Source organism: Solanum dulcamara, chromosome 4, assembly GCF_947179165.1.
Source record: "Solanum dulcamara chromosome 4, daSolDulc1.2, whole genome shotgun sequence".
NCBI classification, from domain to species: domain Eukaryota; kingdom Viridiplantae; phylum Streptophyta; class Magnoliopsida; order Solanales; family Solanaceae; genus Solanum; species Solanum dulcamara.
Window position 1 is genome coordinate 75,606,570 of NC_077240.1, and position 23,460 is coordinate 75,630,029.

General features: G+C 35.5%; 1 protein-coding gene across 2 annotated transcripts in view; it reads right to left on the reverse strand.

The window, feature by feature from the left end:
- The window catches only part of LOC129885103 (uncharacterized), a 39,776-nt gene that overhangs the window by 1,015 nt on the left and 15,301 nt on the right, over positions 1-23,460 (reverse strand). The window contains exons 3-5 of one of the 2 annotated variants that reach the window (XM_055959315.1): positions 12,768-12,857; positions 2,086-2,165; positions 95-160 (exon numbers count right to left, since the gene is read on the reverse strand). In XM_055959315.1, coding sequence (XP_055815290.1) covers positions 95-160; positions 2,086-2,165; positions 12,768-12,857 — 236 coding nt within the window. Of the gene's footprint in view, positions 1-94; positions 176-2,085; positions 2,166-12,767; positions 12,858-23,460 lie in introns of both variants that reach the window. The other variant, XM_055959314.1, reaches the window with a different exon arrangement.

Here is a 23,460-nt window from a genome sequence, read left to right on the forward strand (position 1 = left end):
ATATGATTACCATATAAGGATAACCCTTATAAATTGGGAATTAACTATTAACTGAAACAGAAACAATCATCAAAGATGGAAGGAGATCACTTACTTTACGATGAAAGATGCACTCCAATAGCTTCCTTTGTTGGAGAGTTTCAATTTTCTCTTTTTTGCACTAGAAGCAAAAGATCTGAGAAGAGTAAAGTATAGAAGAGAAGAAATGGAGGAGAGTTAAGGAGTATTATTTATAGACATGTTCATGACACTTGCTAACAATTTTCACTGAAATCAAAGGCGTTACAAATCTTAATTTGAACTCTTTTGAAGTCGTGGGAAACTCCGCCTCTAATTATCTCTTGATTAATTTTTTTACTAAAATTAATATTTCATTATTCTAAAGATAATATGCTACTTATTTGTAACGACATTCCCTATAGTTATGGTGTTTTAAAACCATAGTATTTGTAATGAGGTCAATCCTTTCCAACCTGACACCGCTAGATAGCCTAGCATCCTTAGACTTGGCCCTATTTTTTTCCCTCAATCGAGTTGAACATTTAGAGAGCATAAAAAACACAACACATGACACACACATGAATCGCTTCTCAACTTTGTATTCAAACTCATTCCACAAAGAAGCACATATCACTTAATCTACAAAATTATATCAAAAGCCAATCTGCCTGTGACAAGTCAATTTGTACCAATAAATAGACCATAGCATTTTGTCACATGTCAAGCACATGATCCTATCTTATCCAGTTGACATCCCCACTTGATAGACATAATTTAAATTCAAATTACTAGTCTTATCAAAAATACTGACAAAGCCATAACTGACTACAAATTGAAAAACTACCCAAGTGTCCACGCACGTGCGAGGCACAAGCGAGCATCTTTCAAATCAGGTGCACAAATTCGCTTTTGTGCGTGTAGCTTTGCACATTCCTACGTGCGTGTACTGTGCACAGTTCCTGCCCCACACTGCTACAACACCGAGAGTTCAAGAAGAACAATCAACCACAAGGCCACCATCTTTCAATGAAAGATATTATGATTCATGGAAAGTAAGGATATAGGATTTCATAGCAGGTGAAGACTTGGAGTTTTGTGACATCATTAATTATAGATGATCGAAAGGTTTCCATGGACAAGGATGAGAAAGGTAACGAAAATGATCCTAAGACTAGGGAACAACTTACTAAGGAAGATATCAAAGCGGTTCGGAAGAACACCAAGGCAAAGGAGATCTGTATTTGTGTACTTGTTCTATTAAAATATTTTAGTAGCTAATGAATTATTTTTCTATTTATTATGGCTATACCTAACATCTCAAATTAAACAAAAAAAAGTTTTTAAAAAAGATTTTGACAAGATTTTTAATGAGTTAAGCTAAAGTATTTTGACAAGATTTTTCATGAGATAAGTTAGTTTTTAATTGGTTGAAATAAGTTGAGCTAATAAATGGTCGGGTCAATAAGCCACTCAAACTTAAATGAATTGAGCGGTTTGCGTTTGATTTTTCTACTCCTAAAGTAAAGTTGACCGATTGAAATTCACTAGATAATTATTTTTATTTGTCAAGTATTAGCAAATGAAATTGATTGATAGTTTTTCCGATAAAAATCATTAGGTGCCTAGTAAATAGTTGAGGTACTCATAAACTGATCCAAAACATGAATATCTCTATAAAAAATATAAAATAAAAATAAAATTATACATCCACGATCGTTAAGTCATCCTACTAATTTTTATAGATATAAGAACAAATTCAATTTTGACTTAAATTATCCGTAACAAATGCCTTCACTCAATTATATATCTAGGATTTCCTTTTAAAAAAAATTAGCTTGATGTTAACACGATGAAAAGCTTATCGTGTGTCATTCTTGGAGAGAAGGGGAACAAAATTAACATAAAAGGAATTTTTTACAAATCAAATCAGAATTTATCAAACTTTGAAGTCCCTTTCAGGACATTCTATAAAATTGAAATGATAAAAAGAAATTCCATCACCATATAAGAATAACCCTCATTAATTGAGAATTAACTATTAATTGAAATAGAAACAATCATCAAATATGGAAGAAGATCACTTACTTTACGATGAAAGATGCACGCCAATAACTTCTTTTGCAGGAGAGATTCAATTTCCTCTTTTTGCACCGGAAGCAACAGATCTGAGAAGAGTAAAGTATAAAAGAGAAGAAAATGGAAAAGGAGAGTTAAGGAGGATTACTTGTAGACATGTTCATGACACTTGCCAATAAGTTTTACTCAAATTTGAAGCGTTACAATTCTTACTTTGTACTTTTTTGAAGTTTGTTAGGCTTGGGAAACTCCGCCTCTAGTTATCTCTTAATTAATTTTTTAACAAAAATTAACATTTCATTTCATTTTTTTAAAGATAATGTGCTACTTATTTTTTAACGACATGCCCCATAGTTATGGTGTTTTAAGACCATAGTACCTATAATAGGGATCAACCCTTCCCGATCTGACTTTACTAGGTAGTCTAGCTCCTTTAGAGCCAATCTTATTCTTTTTTCCTCAATATAGTTCAAAACTTATAGATGCATATAAAACACAACACAAGGCACATACATGAATCAATTTTCAACTTTGTATTCACACTCGTTCCACAAAGAAGCACACAAATACTTAGCCTGAAAAATTCGATCAAAAGCCAATCTTTCTGTGACAAGTTTATCTCTGCTAATAAATAGGTCATATCACCTTGTCACATGTTAGGCACATGATCCTAACTTTTCCAGTTTCCATCCCCAACTGATAGGCATAATTAAAATTCAAATTATAAGTCTTATTAAAAATGCTGACAAAGCCATAAATGACTAAAAATTAAAAAACTGCCCAACTACCCACGCATGTGCGAAGCACACACGGGCAACCTTCAAATATGGTGTCCAAATTCACTTATGTGTGAGCAGATTTACACATGCTCACATTCCTGCACTGTGAACAAATCCTACCCCTTACTTCTAGCCATTGGTTCAGTATTTTGAATTTTTTTCCTTGCCCAACACTTAGCCCACAAACTTCTTTAGCCACGATCACAGCCTTGTCTTGCCTTAGCTTTGCCAAGTCCTTGTCACGCCTTAGCCACGTTAATGTCAAGGTCTTTCTTAATTGAACTTGATATTGACCGAAGTCATTGGGACTTGTATAGGTTCATCATGTAAATTCCTAGCCAAGCCTGAGCCACTCGAATTATCAAGCTGATGATCTAACAAACTTTCCCCCACTAGAGAAGATCATCTTTCTCAATGAGGCAGGATGTAAGTATGTCCTGATCACATCCGATGATCCTTTTTTCCAAGTTGCATCACACACTTGCTTTCCCTTTCATTAAACCAAAAAATTTGTTCATCAATTCTTCTTGCTTTGACCTAAAGTTTCGCTATTCAGAATCTTCTCAAGTTATTCCTCAAACTACTTCTGCGTAATATGAGGGTCCATTATGTTCCTCACCTTGTTGGATCCTCAACTTCCTTAGAAAAAGGCTTCAGAAAGCTCACATGGAATATAGGGTGAATCTTCAGTCCACGATGTTATCGATAAGCGACTTCACTTATTTTTTCTATAACTTTAAAAGGTCCATTATATTTTAAAATCAATCCACGATGAATTATCTTGCTACTGATTTTCTTCCAGACCTGTGGATTAAGCTTTAGCAATATTTATCCCCAACCTGGAATTCTAAAGCATGCCAATGTTTATCTGTGTACTTATTCATTTGCTACCTTTCTCAAGCTATCTTGCTCTTCTTCCAGCAACTTTTGCCTGTTTCATTCATAACTATAAGCAACAAGACACTTTCCCTATGATTCAAACTTAGTGACTTCCAGTGGCATATTAGGTTGAATGCCCAACACCAACTCAAACAGACTATTCTCTATTGCTGAAGACCTGTGCAAGTTGTAACAAAATTATGGAGTACTGTCTAGCAACTCAATCCAGTTCTTCTGACTTATTATCACATAGAGTCTGAGATATTCTTTAATCAAATGAGTGATCCTTTTAGTTAGTACATCAGTTTGTGGGTGATTTGTTGTTGAAACTTTTAAATTAGTGCCTATCGTTTTAAAATTTTCAAATTAGCGCCTATCAAAATTCTAATAGTGAATTAGAATTTACTCAAACTCCACCATCACAACCCTAAATTTCCAAAAATACCATCGTCGTCGATAAACATGGCCACACCGACCGTTAGATAGCCTCCGCCGATGGAGGCTAGTCCAACGATGAACATCACAAAGTAATAATGCTCAACCTTCAATGAGTAATTATGCCAATTCTCTCAATTTAGCACCACCATTGCCTTTGCATTACAAACTTGTTCTTGTGTTACACGGGGAACCAAGGATAATTTGAGAAGAAGAGGAACTACAACAAATGAAAATTTATAATATGCAGTGATAGAAAAGTTTTCCTGTGGATGGCCGAAGATCCAGGATCTGAGGAGAATTGTGCCAAAACACTTGTGAATTAAAGAGAGAAGTGAACATAGGACTTTTGAGAAATAAATATATTTTGATTTGTGCCTCAAAGTTGGAAGATTATGTACATCTATTATCCAAACCTCAATTCTATATTACCCACAACCACTGGTCGTATCCTATGAGAACCCTTCAATGTGATCCTCTCTTTGATCCCGCAGAAGAGATAATAAAAGCGATTGCTTGGATTTCGTTTCCCTTATTGCCTCCAAACTTCTATGGTAAGGAGGCAGTTTTCTCATTAGCTGCTGCAGTTGGAAAGCCACTTCAAGTGGACATGGCTACATAGAATAAAACTAGACCTCGTTGTACTAGAGTCAAGGTGGAGGTGGATTTGTTGGGAGAATTTCCAAAGAGAATAAATGTAGGGATGAGGAAGAAGATAAGGGAAATTAAAGAGGAATAAATCACCATTAAATATGATTATGTTCCAAAATATTGTAAAACATGTAAGCTACAAGGGCATAATGAAAATGAATGTTTTGTCATTCATCTGGAATTGTATTCACTGGTAGAGAAAGAAATAGATGAGGAGAAATAAGATGAGAAGAATGAAGAGGAATAGGGGAAAGAAGGAATAGAGTACAAAGGGAAAAGATAAACAAGTTGATAAATATGGTTTTCACGAACAAAAAGGAAGGAATAGGGGTGGAAAAGGGAGAAGTTAAGAAAAGGTATGGAATTCAAGACAATTAAAAAATAACCAACAAGATTTGCAGACTGAAAATGAATTTAGAGCTTTAGAGAAAGAACAAGAAATTGAGGAAGAGATAAATACTGATGAAGAGAAGCAAAATAGTTTTTAGCAGAAAGGACAAGAAGGGGGGAAGACTCTGGTAGCTCTAGCTCTAAGAACAAAGCAAATGAGGTTCAGTAGGATCATGTATACAATTCAAAGAGCAGACCGCTGGAGAATAATTGTCAGATACAAAGATTGGAGGGACACCAAAAAAAATTGAAGGGGAAGACTAAGAAAAAAAAATTAATACCACATATTCACTGAATATCAACGAACAGGATCAGGACCACACATCAAATGAGACGTTCGTTCACAAGGAACATGAGGAGTATAATGTCAAAGTAACTGGAGAGCAAGAGATGTTAGAGGTGACAAAAAATCAATTGAATGTAATTAAAGAGTCCCCTAAAATTGTGAAAATGATGGAACAGAAGAAAAAATAGAAGAAAGATACAAAAAAGGATGAGAATTAGGAGGAAAATATTGAAGACATCAGTAGAAAAAGGGATTTATCCCCAAGGTAGACCAGCCAAATGAAATAAAGGATAAAAAAAGGACATAAATCTTCTTCACAAACTTCTAATATCATCACAAGGAGTAAGATGGGGAACATCAACACATCTAATCAATGATTAATAAAATATTGTTTTGCAACATCAAATCTGTTAAATCTCAGAAATCTTTTGAGAGGTTAATAGATTTTAAGGGAAGAAATCATTCCACATACATAGCATTCTTTGAGCCATTTCAGAGTCCTGACTTACTAGATGAATATAAAAGGAAGCTGGAATGACTAATGCAAAGGTAAATGGTGTTGCACAGATATAGGTGTTCTAGGATGACGAATGGGAGGAGCAAGAAATAATAGACACTATCCCGCACTTGACAATTCAGTTCAAGTTGAGAGGGTCTAACAATGTTTTCAATGTAACAGTGGTATATGCTAGATGTAGTGTCTTAGAAAGACTAGAGTTGTGGGAAGATTTGGAGGAGCTATCCAGCAGAACCCATTGTCCATGGCTTGTAAGGGGAGATTTGAACACTATTTTAGATGCATCAGAAAATTGGGAGGCTTTCCAATCACTCAAAATGATATTGTCGATATTTCCAGTGCATCAGCTCATGTGCTCTTTATGCATTAAGATTTACGCGAAGAAGTTTTACTTGGTGAAATGGAATAATTGAGGATGCTTGTATTTTTGAGAGGCTGGAAAGGATGTTTGGAAACAATGAATTTATGTCTTTGCTACCTGCCAGTGAGTTGCATCACTTGATTAGACGGGGGTCTGATCATGCACCCTTATAGGTGAATTGCGACTCTACTCAAAAGGAAATAGTGAAAACTTTCAAGTTCCTTAACTTCTGGACCAAACATCATGAGTATCAGAAGATTGTGGAAGAGAATTGGAGAGATGGAAATATCACATGGTCCCCTTTTGTTATTTTACATGCAAAGTTGAAGAATGTTAAGTCTACTCTGTCTCAATAGAGCAAAAACACTTTTGGAAATGTTTTCCAGCAAGTAGCGACATTAGAGGATGTTATCAAAACAATGAGCTGCAACTGGAAATTTCAACAACTGATGAAAACAAAGTAGCCCTTAGTAAGGTAGAAGCTGATCTTAGGAGGTATTTACATATTGAGAAGGAATTTTGGAGGCAAAAAGCAGAAATGAGATGGTTCAAGGATGGAGATAAAAATACAATTTTTTTTCATGCTTATTTGAAGGGGAGATGAAGAAAGCTCATGATATCGGAGATACATACAAGGCAAAGGGACATGGTTACATCCACTCAGAACATTGGTAAAGAAGCGATTGAGGTGTTCAGAGATCAATTCAAGAAAGTTCAAAAAGATAGAGAATTTTCCATGCTTTAGTGCATTCCTCAATTGATTAATGCGGAACAGAATAGAGAGCTTGAAAGGGTTCTAACAAAAGAAGAGTGAGACATGTGGTTTATTCTCTAAACGGGGATAGTGCAAGTGGGTCGGATGTTTTTTCAAGGCAATTCTTTTAAAGAAGCTGGGATATTATAAAGAAGGATATCACTAGAATGGTTAAGGCTTTCTTTAGTAGTCAGGAGTTACCGAGATATGTTACTCATACTAATTTGGTTCTTATATCAAAAAATGAGGCGGTGACAAATTTTGGTGATCTTAGACCCATCAGTCTAAGTACCTTCACAAATAAAATCATTTTTAAAGTGGTACATGGATGAATTGTTACAGTTCTACCTAATATTATTTTAGCTAATCAATCTGATTTTGTGAAAAGAGTAAGTATAACTGAAAATGTGTTTCTAGCTTAGGAGATTATTAGGGACATTAATAGAAGGAATAAATTTCATAATGCAGTGGTCAAGTTGGATATGGCTAAGGCGTATGATAGGGTTTCTTGGATCTTCTTAACCAAAGTGCTTTAGGGTTTTATTTTTTCTAAAAGAATAATCGATATGGTGGTGAAGCTAATTAGTAATAATTGGTACACTGTTTTATTAAATGGACAGTCTTTTGGATTTTTCCAATCATCTAGATGATTAAAGCAAGGTGATCCCTTATCTCCCACTTTGTTTATTATAGCTGCAAAGGTCTTAGCCAGAAGTTTAAATAGTTTATATAGTGAGACTCACTTCAAAGGTTATGGTATGCCTAAATGGAGCCCTGAAGTCAATCATTTGTCTTATGCGGATGATACTATCCTATTTTGCTCAGGCCATCCTACATCAATGAGAAAGATGATGAAGGTATTGAGAAGGTATGAATCAATTTCAGGGCAAATGATTAATCTAGACAAGAGTCTTGTTTATTTGCATGAAAAAATTCCTATAGGAATATGCAACAAGATAAAGAGAATTACAGGTGTGCGATAAGGCTCTTTCCCTTTCACTTATTTGGGTTGCCCTATTTTCTATAGGAGGAATAATAAGGGTCATTTTGAAGATTTGATCAAGAAAATAATGAAAAGGATGCTTTCCTAGTAGAATAGGTTACTATCTTTTGGGGGAAGATACATCCTAATTTCTCATATTTTACAATCAATGTCTGTACATATGTTGTCGGCTATGAATCCACCAGCTTGTGTCATTGATCAGTTGCATAAAATATTTGCCAAGTTGTTTTTGGGGAAACACTACTGGGGCTATGAATAAAAATTGGGTGGCATGGGATAAAATGTTTTACCCCAATGATAAAGGTGGATTTGGTTTTAGATCGCTACATGATGTGGTAAGGGCTTTGTTAGCAAAACTTTGGTGGAATTTTAGAACACAGACATCATCCTTATGGAGCACTTTCATATGGAATAAGTACTGCAAGAAGTTACATCCTATTATTACTCAGGGATATGAAGCTTCTCATGTATAGAGAAAGACGACAACAGTCAGGTAAGAAGTGGATCATAACATATGGTAGTAGATTGGCAGGTAGCATCAGGTACTTTAATCTTTTGGCATGATAATTAGACTAAACAAGGTGCTTTATACTATATAGAAAGAGAAAATGATATAGATGAAGAATTGGAAGTTAGGTCATTTTGTAATAATAATGGATGGAACAAACAAAAGCTACTAACAAAAATTTCAGAAGAGATGACTGATTACATTACTGAATGCATAAAACCTTTGTCGGATGTGCAAATTAATGATGTTCCCTGGTGGATGGGAAATACTCAAGGAAGATTTATAGATAAATATGCATGGGAGATAATGAGGCAAATGCAAGAGCAAATAAAGGACTATGACCTAATATAGGCTAAGCGAATATCAATAAAAATCAGTTTTTTCCTATGGAGAGTATGGAAGAAAAGGATAGCTACTGATGATAACCTCAAGAAAATGAAAATTCACATTGTCTCTAGATGCTGGTGTTGTGAGAATAATGTAATGGAGACCATGTCCTATCATTTTCTAATAGCCCTTATAGCCACTAGGCTATGGAGGCAGTTTGCTAGTTTTGCAGGACTAAACATGGATAGGGTACATTTACAGCAACTCATAATCACCTGGTGAAAGTTTACAGCACCACCAAAACTACAGGTGATATACAAAGCAATGCCAACATTGATCATGTGGTCACTTTGGAAAAGGAGGAACAATAAAAAACATGGGGGAAATAATAATTATAGTGATATTGTGATGCAGATTCAGGATCTAGTAAAGAAGCTGATCAAAAGTTTGTACCAGTGGATTAAGCTTGAATCGTGGAGATGGCCTTAATTAATCGAAGCTTTGAAGAGATACAAACCTAAGTTACACTCTTATAGTGTAACTTGGAGGCCACCAGATCTGGGTAAATTTAAGCGCAAAACTGATAGGGCTTGTAGAGGTAATCTAGGTATGAGTTCATTTGTAATGACCCTGAATGTCATTTTTGATAATTTTTATAAAATGACCATTTCACCCCTCCTGATAGTTTTTCTGAGTCATATTTGATTTGATATACGATGTCGGTTTTGTGGATTTTCTTGAAAAGTTGAGAATTTTGGTAAACTTTGAATTTTAGATGTTGGAATGGCTCAAAAGTGGTATTTGAGGTTGTTCAAAGTTTTGTGTCTCTGAACGAAATTCTATCAATTTCATTAGTTTCAAAATGTTGAATTAATCTAGAAGAGTTGACGGAATCAGATTCAAAGTTATAGCGTGGATTTGAAGTGTTGAGTTGTAAATCTTTGAGTTTTTGATTATAGAGTTGACTTTGGTCAACATTTGGGGGTTGGGTACTCAGAATTCAATTCTGATGACCTTTGGATTCATAGGGTGATTTTAGGCCTAATAAGAGTTCCTGTATATTTTTTGGAAGCTTAGAGGGAATTTTGGTCTTTTTGAGGTTTGGATTTGTTTTGATTGCGACTTATCGAGTTTCAGATCAAGGATACCTCAAAATCAAATTCTGATGGTTCCATTGAGTCTGGAATATTAAATTTAGTAGGGTTGCATATATGGTTTGTGTATATGGGATTCCGATCGAATCCCTAGGGTGATTTCAGAGACTTTTGAGAATTGGTGAATTTGTAAGTTTGCTAATATCTGGTGCCATCGCTTAAGTGACGAGAATGCTGCTTAAGCGAAGTTAGTTCGCTTTAGCGAATAGGGTCACTCAAGCGGGGTTCGCTTAAGCGAATCACTAGTCGCTAAAGCAAATCTTGTGTCACTTAAGCGACACTTGAGAGGGTTTTAGATAGGGTTTTAGCTTTTTACTCTATTTTTGGAGTTCTTGAGCATGAGATAGGCGATTTGAAAGAGGATTTTTGCATGGAAACTATTGCGTAAGCTCTTTTAACTTCAAACCTTCATTACTATTGATTAATTCTGGATTTTAACATGGAAATTGATCATTTCAATTGGTAAAAAAGGTCCTTTTCAAGAACTTTGATAAATTCTTCAAATGTTGATTGTGACTTGATTTGAGTTTGTTTTTCGAAATAATTTTCACCATTGAGTTTTATGAGGAACGTTTCCATGTAAAAAAATTCCCAGATTTAAACCCCCATTTTTGGAAATCAGAATTTGAGCCTTTTGACCCTTTTTTCCTGAATTTCACATTCTTAGTGTCGTTGAACTTGGTTTATGATTGTGAAACATCATTTGAATAGATTGTGGCGATTCGAAGTATATTCAGAAGGGGAAGCCTCACTTGGATTGATTGATCGCGATTTGGTTAAGGCAAGTGGACTCTTAAAACTTCATTAATCTATTAGAATCCCAAATTTCCCTTTGTATATGTGTTGGGGAGTAATGGGGATTAGGTTACGGGTTGAATCATGTTAAGAACTAATCTAAATTAATCAGTGTGGTTAATAGATAATGTGTGTTATTGTAAAAATTTGAGTATTATATACCGTGATCAAGATATATGTGTGTATTTGATGAAATACTTGATAGTCTGATTATGATTGCTGATTTTTTGAATTGATTTATTCCTCATTATTTATGTGAGCATGCTGATGGCATTGGTTCTGAAACACTTTGATGAGAGGTACATGATTGTGAGGCAGAGGCCATTTTTGGCGAGGTTATGATGTCAGGTCATTTTTGGTGAGGTTATTAGGCTGAGATCATTTCCAATGAGGTTTATTGCCGAGGTTATTAGGCTGAGGTCATTTTCGGTAAAGTTATATTACTGAGGTCATTTTCAGCGGGATTACATTGTCGGGGTCATTTTCGGTGAGATTATCATGCCAAGGTCTTTGCCAGTGATTGAATAGTGCATGATAATTGAGTGTGCATATATATTTTTGCATATCTGTGGGTAACAGACTTGATACTTATATGTGACTTGTGATTTCTTGTGCACTATGACTTATATTGAGTTATGAATTGAGCATTATTGAATTGTTTAGCATGAGCTGTTAGGTTAAACTGAATTTTTGTGCAGGTTGTAGTTATGAAGGTTCAGTTGGGTTAGAAAGGAGTTTGTGTATCCTTCTAGCTATACTTAGTTTTGCTAGTTAGCTTGTTTGGTACCGTGTTGCTTGATATTCACCCCTTGCTTCTACACTTGTGTAGGTTCTGATCCCAGACTTTGATCATCCATCTTTCTTATCATTTCGAGGCCTCCAGAAGTTTGAGAGAGATGTCTATTGGCAACCAGTGGACTTTCTAATTTCATGTACTTTTATGCTTTAATCTATTTGAAAGTTGAATACATATTGAGATTTATATTTTTCGTTTCAGTTTTATTTTAGCGGCTTGTACATATGACAATCAGTCATAGTGGTTATTTTAGTTGAAAACACTTCCGCTTTTGTTAATTACTTACCTATTTTAACTGTTTTCCGCTTTATTTCTGTAATTACTGGATTTTAGGCTGACTTGTATGGTGGGAAAAGGATAGGTCCCATCACACTCGAATTCGGATCATGACATCATTTGGCTTTTGCATAAGATATGACAGGGGAAATTTTGTTTATGCTAAAGCTAAAGGAATAGGATTAGCCACTAACACTGAGGTAGAGGCTCTAGCCATTCGTGAAGCCATTGTTTACTGCCAAGAGAAGGGATGGGAGGAATTCACTATTGAAACTAATTCTCTTAGCCTCAAAAAAATGATTCAGAAGAAATGGAGGGTTCCTTGAGAATTAGTGGAAATAGTGGGGGATATAAGTATAAGAATGGAGTATACTAAAGCTCGGATTACTCACATTTTCAGAGAAGGAAATAGCATGGCGGATTACTTAGCTAATAAGGTAATTGAAACACAACTGGTAATGCAGTATCTTTCCTTTCATGACCTTCCTACTAGGATTAGAAGTGCACTCAACATGGATAAGGTTCAATTACCTAATCTAAGGATAAGAAAATGCAAGATAAAGCCATACATTATCAACGATGAGTAGCGCACACAAACAAGACGCAATAACTTTCAGCAGAGATCACAAAATAATCAGCAATATATACTGGATCGACACAATCAATTTTATTAGATATCACAAGGAAAGGAGAAGAGAGTCTCAAGTACTAGAGTCCATTTACAACAAACAAATGGTTAGGGAGCAGTGTAAAGAACAAAGAAGGATAAATCAAGCATACCAGAATTGTTGAGCTAATGGTATGGCTGAAGAAAGAGCAAAAATCCATGGCATAAATACAAAGATCATCCAAAAGGGAAGCTTTTGCATCCTGGAGTTCCACAAACAGCAACAAGCGAGCATTTTCAAACAATGAGGAGTATTTTCAAACAACAGAAGAGATTTTTTAGGAAGAAATCAACAAACTCTCATTTGATTTTAGAGATTTGTATAAATTAGGTTTCCATTTTTGGATTAGAGTCAGGTGTTGGGCCTGACCCTGTGGACTAGGTTGTTGGCCTTTTTTTGTGTACTTTAAGTATCAATAAAATGGTCTACGGACTATAAAACTTAGTTTAAAAATAATAATGAATAATGAATAATATTTTTTAAAAAAATTGAACAAAGCAGTCCAAAATTGATCAGTAAACCTAGCATCACGATCACTCACAATGTCCAATGGATCACCAAAATTCTTCACAACATACTTTTAAAATAACTCAACAACTATCTCAGAAGAACATAAAGTAGGACCAACAATAAAGATACTGTATTTTGAGAGCCTGCCAACCATCACCATCAGTGATGATTTACAATCCACTCTTAGATATCCTTTAATAAAGTCTATCAAAATAGAAGCTCAGCTATAGATAAAGGTTGTAATAATCCAACTTACTTCTTCTATTCAGTCTTTTCAAGTTGACACACTAGACATGACTTTATATAGGCCTCAATGTCATCTTTCATCTTTGGCTAAAAATAATTTTGGGATAATAATTCCATCATCCTTTCAACACCCGAATGTCTAGCATAAATAATATCATGCATTTCCTTTATGAGTTTTTTACTCAGCCCATCACCTTGAGAAACAACGATTCTCTCCCTTCTGAAATAGAGTAGATCGTCCTCGATCCAATATCGTCAAATTTTGCCCTCTTTCACTTGATCCTTAACTTAACATCTAATGAATAGAATGCGTCACAAAACTTAATCTTATCAAGAAAACTAGATTCAAGTGTAGTAAGTGCATAAACTGCAACAAATACCTCTTTACAACTTAACATATCAACGACTTGATTTTCTTGCCTAAATTATATATCCACATGAATTTAGCCAATATGTTTCTCTATCTAGCCTATTTCCAACTATACCTCTATTTATTTTTGAAATATGTATTAGCCATTTTTTCTTTTTGGAAGCAAACTTTGTCCCTAGAAGATACACCCTTCAAATTTGAAGATAATGGAGTACTTCCACTATTGTTTTCTCATGAACAAATTATCTTTGCTCCACAGGATTCAATTTTCTTCATTACCCATTGATTAATTCTGGATTTTAATGTGGAAATTGATGATTTCAATTGGTAAAAAATGGCCCATTTTTAAGAACTTTGAAAAATTATTCAAATGTTGATTTTGACCTGATTTGAGCTTGTTTTTTGAAATGATTTTCACCATTGATTTCCTAAGAATATGAGGTACGTTTCCATGTATACAAATTCTCGGATTTAAACCTACATTTTTGAAAATCAAAATTTGAGCCTTTTGACCCTTTTTTCTCGAATTTCGAGTTCTTAATGTTGTTGGACTTGGTTTCTGATTGTGAAACACCTTTTGACTAGATTGTGGCATTTCAAAGTATATGCATAAGGGGAAAGCTCATGTGGATTGATTAATCGTGATTTGGTTAAGGCAAGTGGACTCTTAAAACTCAGTGAATCTATGATAATCCCAAATTTTCTTTTGTATATGTGTTGGGGAGTAATGGAAATGAGGTTACAGGTTGAATTATGGTTACAGGTTGAATCGTGTTATAAACTAATCTAAATTGATCAACGTAGTTAATGAAAGATGATATGTGTTATTATAGAGATTAGAGTATTATATACCGTGATCTAGATATCTAATTGTATATGATAAAATACTTGATAGTCTAATTATGATTGTGAATTATTTGAATTGATTTATTCCTCATTACTTGTGTGATCATGCTGATTTTATTAATTCTAAAACACTGTGATAAGAGGTACATGATTGTGAGGTCAAGATCATTTTTGGTGAGGTTATGATGCCGAGGTCATTTTTCGGCTAGGTTATTAGGCCAAGGCTATTCTGGCGAGGTTATATTATGAAGGTCATTTTTGGTGAGGTTATATTGCCAAGGTTATTTTCGACGAGATTATATTCTTGAGTTCATTTCTGGTAAAATTATGAGTACGAGGTCATTTTCGATCAAAAAAGGTGCTACCGAGGTCATTTTCAATAAGAGTATCATGCTGAGGTATTTATCGGTGATTGAACACATGCATGATCATTGCATATACATTTTTGCATATTTGTATGTGACATACTTGATACTTATATATGACTTGTGATTTCTTGTAAACTATGACTTGTGATACTGAGCTGTGATTTGAGCATTATTGAACTGTTTAGCATGAGTTGTTAGGTTGGCCTGATTTTCTATGCAGGGTGTAGTTATGGAAGTTTGGTTGGATTGAAAAGGAGTTCGTGTATCCTTCTAGATTTACTTAGTTTTGCTAGTTAGCTTGCTGGGTAACGTGTTATTTTATACTCACCCCTTGCTTCTAAACTTGTGTAAGTTCTGAGCCTAGACTTTGATCACCCATATTTTTGATCATTTTGAGTCTTTTTGGAGTTTGAAAGAGGTAGCTATTGATATCCAGCAGACTCTCTAATTTGCTGTACTTTTATGCTTTACTCTATTTGAGAGTTGAAGACATATTGAGACTTGTATTTTTCATTTTAGTCTTATTTTAGCGGCTTGTACATGTGAAACTAGTCTTGAGGGTTATTTTAGTTGAAAGACTTCTACTTTTGTTAATTACTTGCCTATTTAAACTATTTTTCACTTTAATTTCGTAATTGTTGGATTTTAGGCTGACTGTTTCTGTGGAAAAGGATAGGTGCCATCACACCTGGATTCGGATTGTGATAAAATATTATCAAAGCCCTAGGTTCATAGGTCTCACGTGTACAAACCACATCTAAGTAGAGTCTCGAAGATCGGTACAAAGATGTTTGTACTTATCTTTGTGAGGCTTTGAGCTTTGAATTCTATTAGGAAACTTCCTTTATTCATTCTTTCTTATTATACTGAGTCGTTATCGCTAGTTCTGAGTGTCACATGTTATTTTCATAGATGCCAAGGACCAGATCTACGTCTACTAGTAGAGAGAAGGTAGTTGTTGAGAACCTGGCTAAGGGTAGAGGTAGGTGCCAAGCTAGAGGATGAGGCCGTAGAGCAGCTGCTGGTAGAGGTCTTGCCTGAGGAGTGGGACCTGCCCAAGTTCTTGCTAGAGAGTCCTTCCTAGAGCCATATGTGGAGATTGTTGAGGACCAAGTTACTCCAGAGCCCACATCACCATTTCTTCAGGAGACCTTATTAAGGATGTTGGGTATGTTGGAGAGTTCCACTCAGGGTGCTGCAGGCACCCCACATGGTTCACAAACTAGGGTTAGTGCACAAAATCTAAAGGAGCATCGGGTCCCAATGGTTTAGAATTAGGTAGGTCAGCAACTAATTATTCCCACACTAGCTGTTGGTGCGCAAGTTGCTCTAGATATGGTTATGACTATAGCAGATCAACAGTGCTATGAGAGGTTTTAAAAGATGAAACATACCCCAATTCTAGGAAAGTAAAAGCAAGGATGTTCATGAATTTTTTATAATGTCTCATGAGATATTGGAGGCAGTGAGTATAGTTAATGCCTGGGGTGTTCGATTCATGCACTCCAACTCCGTGGGTCGGCCAGAGAGTGGTGGAGGACATTCATGAGGTCTAAACCAGTTTCATCCCCTTCAATTGAAAAACTAATCATCAGAGCCATTCTCATCACAAGTGGTGTGGGGAGTTTTTTCTAGTGCTTTTGAGGATCATTTCATCCCATGGAGTGTGTGAGAGAAGAGAAGATTGAGATTCGAGAGTTTGACTCAGGGTGGTATGTCAGCTGCCGAGTATGAGATACGTTTTTGTCAGTTATCGAGACATGCAACAACATTGATCCCAGATTAGGCGGAGAGAGTACGTAGATATGTGAAGGATTTAACCTTCTCCATTTGGTCTTATATATTCAGATTGGCCCATGAGGGGGCTTTCTTCCAATCTATTATGAGCACTGCTAAGGAGGTGGAATTGATGGTCTAAGAGGTATTTAGAGACCACAAGAGGGCCTCTACTAGTGGTCAAATTTTAGGTACCTCATATGGAGGTAGGGGTCCACACAAAGGCGGCAGTCAGTTTCAGTGCCATAGACCTGTTCATGCTTCTATGTCAGCAGTCGAGAGTGGGCAGGTAGTTAGTGGATCTTAGAGTTAGGGCCGAGGTGGTTATGGCATCCCTTTGGGTTTATCACACCAGTCCTCTATTCCGAGGTCTTATTTTAATTATGAAGATTCGAGTCACTTAATGCACCAGTGCCCTCTACAGACTCATTTGGGCCCCCATCATTCTTATTCAGTGGCTCTAGAGAGAGATTAGGCACATCCAGCTAGAGTTTGGGCAGAGATCAGACAGGTAGAGATGGTAGGGCCTCTAGTAGTGATGTTGTGGTTCTGCATGGTAGGGGTACAGTTCAGGCAGGCGGTGGTATAGAAGCTTAGTGCTATGTTTTTTCGAGGAGACCCGAGGCTGAGGCTTCTAATGCGTTATTGCAGGTATCGCCCTAGTTTGCCATCTACTTGCATCTATATTATTTGATCCTGGATCTACATTCTCCTATGTGTCTACCTATTTTGAATCTAGATTTGATTTGATTTGTGATCACATGCACGTGCCTTTTTATGTTTCTACACATGTGGGTGAGCCCTTAGTAGTGGATCAAATGTATCGATCCCATCTTGTTTCTTTAGCCGGGTATAATATTTGGGTAGACATGATTATACTAAGTTGGTAGACTTTAATGTGATATTGGGTATCGATTGGCTCTCTCTTTATCGTGCTATTCTTGATTGTTATGCTAAGACTGTAACTTTAGCAATACCTGATGTATTGAGGATTGAGTAGAAGGGAACTAGTGGTTCTTATCATTTAAGGTCATCTCATATATGTGTGCACAGAGATTGATTGATGGAGGGTGTATGTCCTATTTGGATTTTATTTGGGATACTAGTGCTAAGTCACCTCTTATGATGTCTATTCCCATTATTAAGTAGTTCGTCGATGTGTTCCCTACTGATCTTTTGAGAGTTCCTCTAGATAGGGATATTAACTTTGATATTGACTTGGAGCCGGGCACTAAGCCCATTTCTTTTACACCGTATCAAATGGCTCCGACAGATTTGAACGAATTAAAGGACCAATTGCAGGATCTGTTAAGCAAGAGGTTTATTCGCCCTAGTGTGTCATCTTGGGGTGCACCAGTTTTGTTTGTGAAGAAGAAGAATGGGTCTATGAGGATGTGCATCGATTATAGGCAATTGAACAAGGTGACAGTTAAGAACAAATATCCCTTTTCTCGCATTGATGATTTATTTGACCAGCTTCAGGGAGCGGCTTTGTTCTCTAAGATTAACTTGAGATTTGGGTACCATCAGCTAAGGAGTAGGTTTTAAAAAGGATCGTAGATACAATAAGTAAAATAGTAAGTGCAACAGGTGAAACTTACTGGAATAACAGAGTTGAATGATTTATTGATGAAGCGGAAGCATTACAAACATGATTACTGATTGTGCAAGACTAAGAGAAATTTGTAGTGTAAATTTTCTGATGTCCTTTAATGAAATATTACAAGTCTTTATATAGACTCAAAGAGATAATGAGAATCCAAAAGGCCTTCTTCTGATTGGGTGCTGCGGATTACCTCATCTTTAGAAGGGGTCCATTGGTTGGTGGACGTCTTTCTTCAGGGGTCCACTTCTTTTGAGTGGTAAAAAAGCTTGTCGGGAGCCTGTCTTCTTTTCCGAATAAGTTAAATAACTTTCAGTGTAGTGGGGTCCGTTTTGATTAAATCAAAAGATATTCCATCTCTTTTAGAGATTCATCTTTTCTTCCATAATAATTCCGATACTTTGTATCTCTATTTGGAAGACTAATTATTCCATGTTTTAAAACACTCAATTAGTGATTTTAATCAAAGGGATTTAGATAGGCCCTAGCAATTCCTTTGGGATTTAGCATGTCTCCATTGTCATCACTTTGAGAAGAGGCTTCTTCAAGAAGCCGGAGGACTTCGTCTTCATTACTGTTTTCCAATTCTGATAAGGCTTTTTCAAGTCTTTTCTTTAGATCACTCTTTGGTGATTTATGAATAATAGAAGAACTTCTCACGGAAGTTGATTGAGTTTCTTTAGGGGCCGGAGACCAACCTTTAATAAGGATCTCTTTGGATAAATATTTAATTCTTTCGAATTCACTGATTTTAAAAGTCCAACTTAAAATGTAAGAAATTCTTTTTTGAATAAAATATTTACACAATTGAATGTGTTCTGGTAGAGTAGAAATACCTTGATCAATTTGAAATTGATTGAACTTTTCTAAAAATAATTTTGGTAAAGTTTGGTGATTTCCTCCGAAACATTGCCACCATTCATAAAACCATTTGGGGATGACGGATCTGGCTAATTCAGGGCTATACTTTACAAACCATGTATGTGATGAAGGTTGTAAGTACATAAAGTTAAACCAAGCTTGTTTATAGTCCCACCAGTTATAAGTCTGTAGCCTATGTTCTCTGAAAAAATTGATGGGTGTATGTAGATGATCAACCTGCCATTCAAAAGGGGTCAAGATCTTTTTAATAGTGAATTTTGAATAGGCGATGCTATCAGGATTGTTTTTATCTGCTAGTTCATGTTCTATCTCAATAGATCCAGTGTCTACTAAGATGAATTCATAAAACAATCTGGTTTTAAGAGGACTCTCAGTGTCCACATAATTTCTGTTTGTATACAGAGGTTTCAAGAGATGTTTGATTTCAAAGTTTTCGTACTCCTTATCCAGGGCCAAGATTGGGATAACCTGTAAAGAAATAAGATTGAATTTTTCCTTTTCTTTGGTTTTGGAAGGAGAAGCGGTTGGGGTTACTGCTTCGGCAAAACTCTCAGGAGTTTTCATTATATAACTGTCTTTGGTTTGTGTTTGGGAAAATCTTTGTTTTCCTGAAGGAGAGATGGAGCTTGGCTCTGGAGTTTGAGCAAAAGGTTTCTTCATAACAAGCATGTTTGAAGATGTGCTTGGAGGTAATGGAGGGAATACAGAAGGATTTATGGGAGGTAATTAGGCTAAGGCTGAATATCGATTGGAAGGACCTGTAATTTCAGGTCGGATGTTGAAAGGTTTAGCCGTAGTAGGTTTAACGGCTACTTCTTTCCCTTTAAAGGGTCCTTTAGCTATTGGTGCTCCAGGCCTCATGTTTTACCCTGCAAAAATTCTCTGGTTAGAAAATCTGGGAGAGAATTATCTTCTCCCTTCAGATATTCAATCTGAAAATCAAAGCTAGAAAGTAATGCCTGCCATCCGGCAAAGATTTGTTTTGAGACAAGATTTTTAACATCTTTTTGCAAAATATCCTTAGCAGATTTACAATCTACTCTAAGTAAAAACTCTTTATTAATAAGATCGTCTTGGAACTTGGTGACACATAGAACTATGGCCAAGACCTCTTTTTTGACAGTACTATAATTTCTTTGTGCGGAATTCCAGATTCCAGATGTATATCTTACTAATTGTTCAGGTGTTTCTGGGGATCTTCTTTGTTTAAGAATTCCTCCATAGCCATTATCAGAGGCGTCAGTTTCTGCAATCATAAAATAACTAGGATTGGGAATTCCTAGACATGGAAGGGTTTTCACCATTCTTTTAATGTTAATAACAGCTGTAGTCTGTTCTTTGTTCTAAGGAGCTGGATTCTTTTTCAACCTGTCATATAAAGGTTTACAAATTTGTCTAACTTTAGGGATAAAGTCATCAATATAATTAAGACTTCCAAGGAATCTTTGTAACTGAGTTTTATCAGTGATAATATCAGGAAATTTGTCAGAGAACTCGATGGCTCTACAGATAGGTTTATAATTCCCTTGGTATAGATCATGACCAAGAAATCTAATTTTGTTTGAAAGAGTTTGATCTTCTTAGCACTAACTACAAGGCCATTTTTCTTGACAATGTTATAAAAAGTGTTAAGATGTTTGAAGTGAGAATCAATGTCCTCAGAGAAGATTAATACATCATCTATATACACAATAGATATATGACTGATATGATTAAATATGGAATTCATGACATTTTGAAATTCTGAAGGGGCATTTTTTAACCCAAAAGGCATCACATTCCATTCATATTGTCCAAATGGAACATTGAAAGCAGTTTTGTATTTATCCTTTTCAGCAATTTGTATTTGCCAAAATCCGGATTTCATATCAAACTTACTATAAACATTTGCTTTATAAGTTCTTTTCAAAAGATCTCTTTTGTTAGGAATAGGATACCTGATCCATTTTAAAGGTGTGTTAAGAGGTTTGTAGTTGATAACTAGTCTAGGAGATCCTCTTTCTTTTTCAGCTGCATTATTAACATAAAAGGCTGAACAGCTCCAAGGAGATTTAGAAGGTCTAATAATTTTATTAGCCAGTAGAGTATTAATTTCCTTTTTATAAATTTCCATTAATTCATGGTTCATTTGGATTGGCCTAGCTTTCGTAGAAATGGCCTTTTCATTAAATCCATCAATATAAGGAAGTTCAATCATGTGGGATTTTCTATCCCAAAAGGTATTAGGAAAATCGGAGCAAATTTCTTTTTCAAAATCTTTTTGGAGGTTGGTAATCTTAGAAACCATTCTCAGGATTTTTAAAATTTGCTCAATTTGTTTAATTTTTATATCTTCTTTAAGAAAACAAATTTGCTGAGAAATAAGATTTATTTTAAAAGCTGTTTGTTTATGAAGAAGTTTACTTTCTTCTTGAGAAAGTGTTTTGATAAAAGGAAATGCAATTTCTTTTCCCAAGATTTTTGTCCGTATGGCATCAAAATCTGAAATATAGGGTTTGATTTGAGTAATGAAAGGTATTCCCAAAATAATCTCTTCATTAATGTTTTTTGTAATAACAAAATCATTAGAAAGACAAATGCCATTATTGCAAATATGGGCATCAGAGAGTTTATAATTAATCAAAATACGCTCACCTGTGGCGCTGTATAATTTTGTATTACCCTTAGTAAGGTATTTTCTAGGTATCAATCCTTCAACAATGCAGTTTCTATCAGCACTGCTGTCTAACAAGGAAATTTTGTTAAGAATAAAATCATTGTTTATAACAAGTTTTATTAATATATGGGAACTCTGAGGTCTTATTTTAGTAATAGCTTTCAAACTTGCGTCGGTGTTAGAGTCAGATTTGTGAGAATCTGTTTCAATATTTTCATCATCAGTATCTTCTGTGAGAATGGCTTTTGAAGTTTTTTCGTGGCTGGTAGACTCCTTTTGAAGCTGATTAGAGAGATTGTCAATTTCTATTTTGTGAAGTCTTGCTTTGACTTCTCTGATTTCATTTTTGAGAATTTTTACTTCTCCTCTTAATAATTCTACAGAAGGTTTTTCCTTCTTAGTTTCAAATCTTCCCATGATCTGTTTCATGCTAAAAGGAGTTCCTTCAGGTCTTTCTTCTTTTTGCCTGGTAACTAATTTTTGTAGTTCAAGGAGGTACTTCCTCCTAGCATCTTCATCTTGAATATGTTCGATAGTAGAAAATAAGGTTTCTATCGAATTTTCAGATATAACATTGATAGATTTGCTATCACACATGCAAAATGCTCCATTGCAATTACATTCCGAATCTTCTTCTGTCTGGCTATTGTGAGCGACATTTAAAAATTCATCATCACTTTCTTCTTCAGAAAGGTAGTCCGAACCAGACTCAGATTCTTCTTCTTCAATGATGGAGAAGAGTTTCTTCTTCGTTTCTTCATCTACTTCCAGTAGATTTACCTTGTTTCTCTTCTTCTTGTTTCTGGGACATTCACTAGATCTATGTCCCTTCTTTCTACATGTCCAGCAGGTATCTTCAGAAGATGATCCTTTAGAGGTTCTTTTCTTGAACCTTCTCTTAGGTTTATCTCTATGTTCCTTTTTCTTTGAGGATCTTCTCCTGCTAGAATTACTAGAAGAAGTTCTTTCTCTTTTTCCTAATTTTTTGGAGGAAGGGGGTGTTAAAGCTGGGAATCCAAAATCTTGACAGAAACTACCTAGTTCAGAGGAGTAGGTTTTCTGTTCTTTCTTAAGTTGTGCTCTTAACTTAAGATCTGTGCAGAGTTCCATAGCTGTGACATTTATGAGGCTAATGAGATCTCCATAGGAGAGATGAGGATAGGGGATTTTTCCTTCGCATCTATCTCTGATTTTGGATCTTACCTTTTCGGCAAAGTGTGGAGGTAGACCACTGAGAAATCTTTCTTTCCAATAATCATTATTGCAATCTGATCTGATCATGACTTTGTTGATAAACAAGTCTTTGTACCACCTGAAGTCAGTCAGTTTTTTACAATAAAGATTGTTAAGGATTTCAAGGCTCCTATCTTGGAAGAGTTTAGGTTCTCCTACAAAGTGTTTTGCGATGCAATAAACAAGAGTGGTTGTCGCATCTTCTACGACCGTTTCATAAGAAGTTTCAACTCCATGTTCTACTTTAATGGTTCTTTTAGTAGTGACTGCATTGAAGATTTCAGCCTTGTTTTGCTCAGTGAGATAATTATCCCA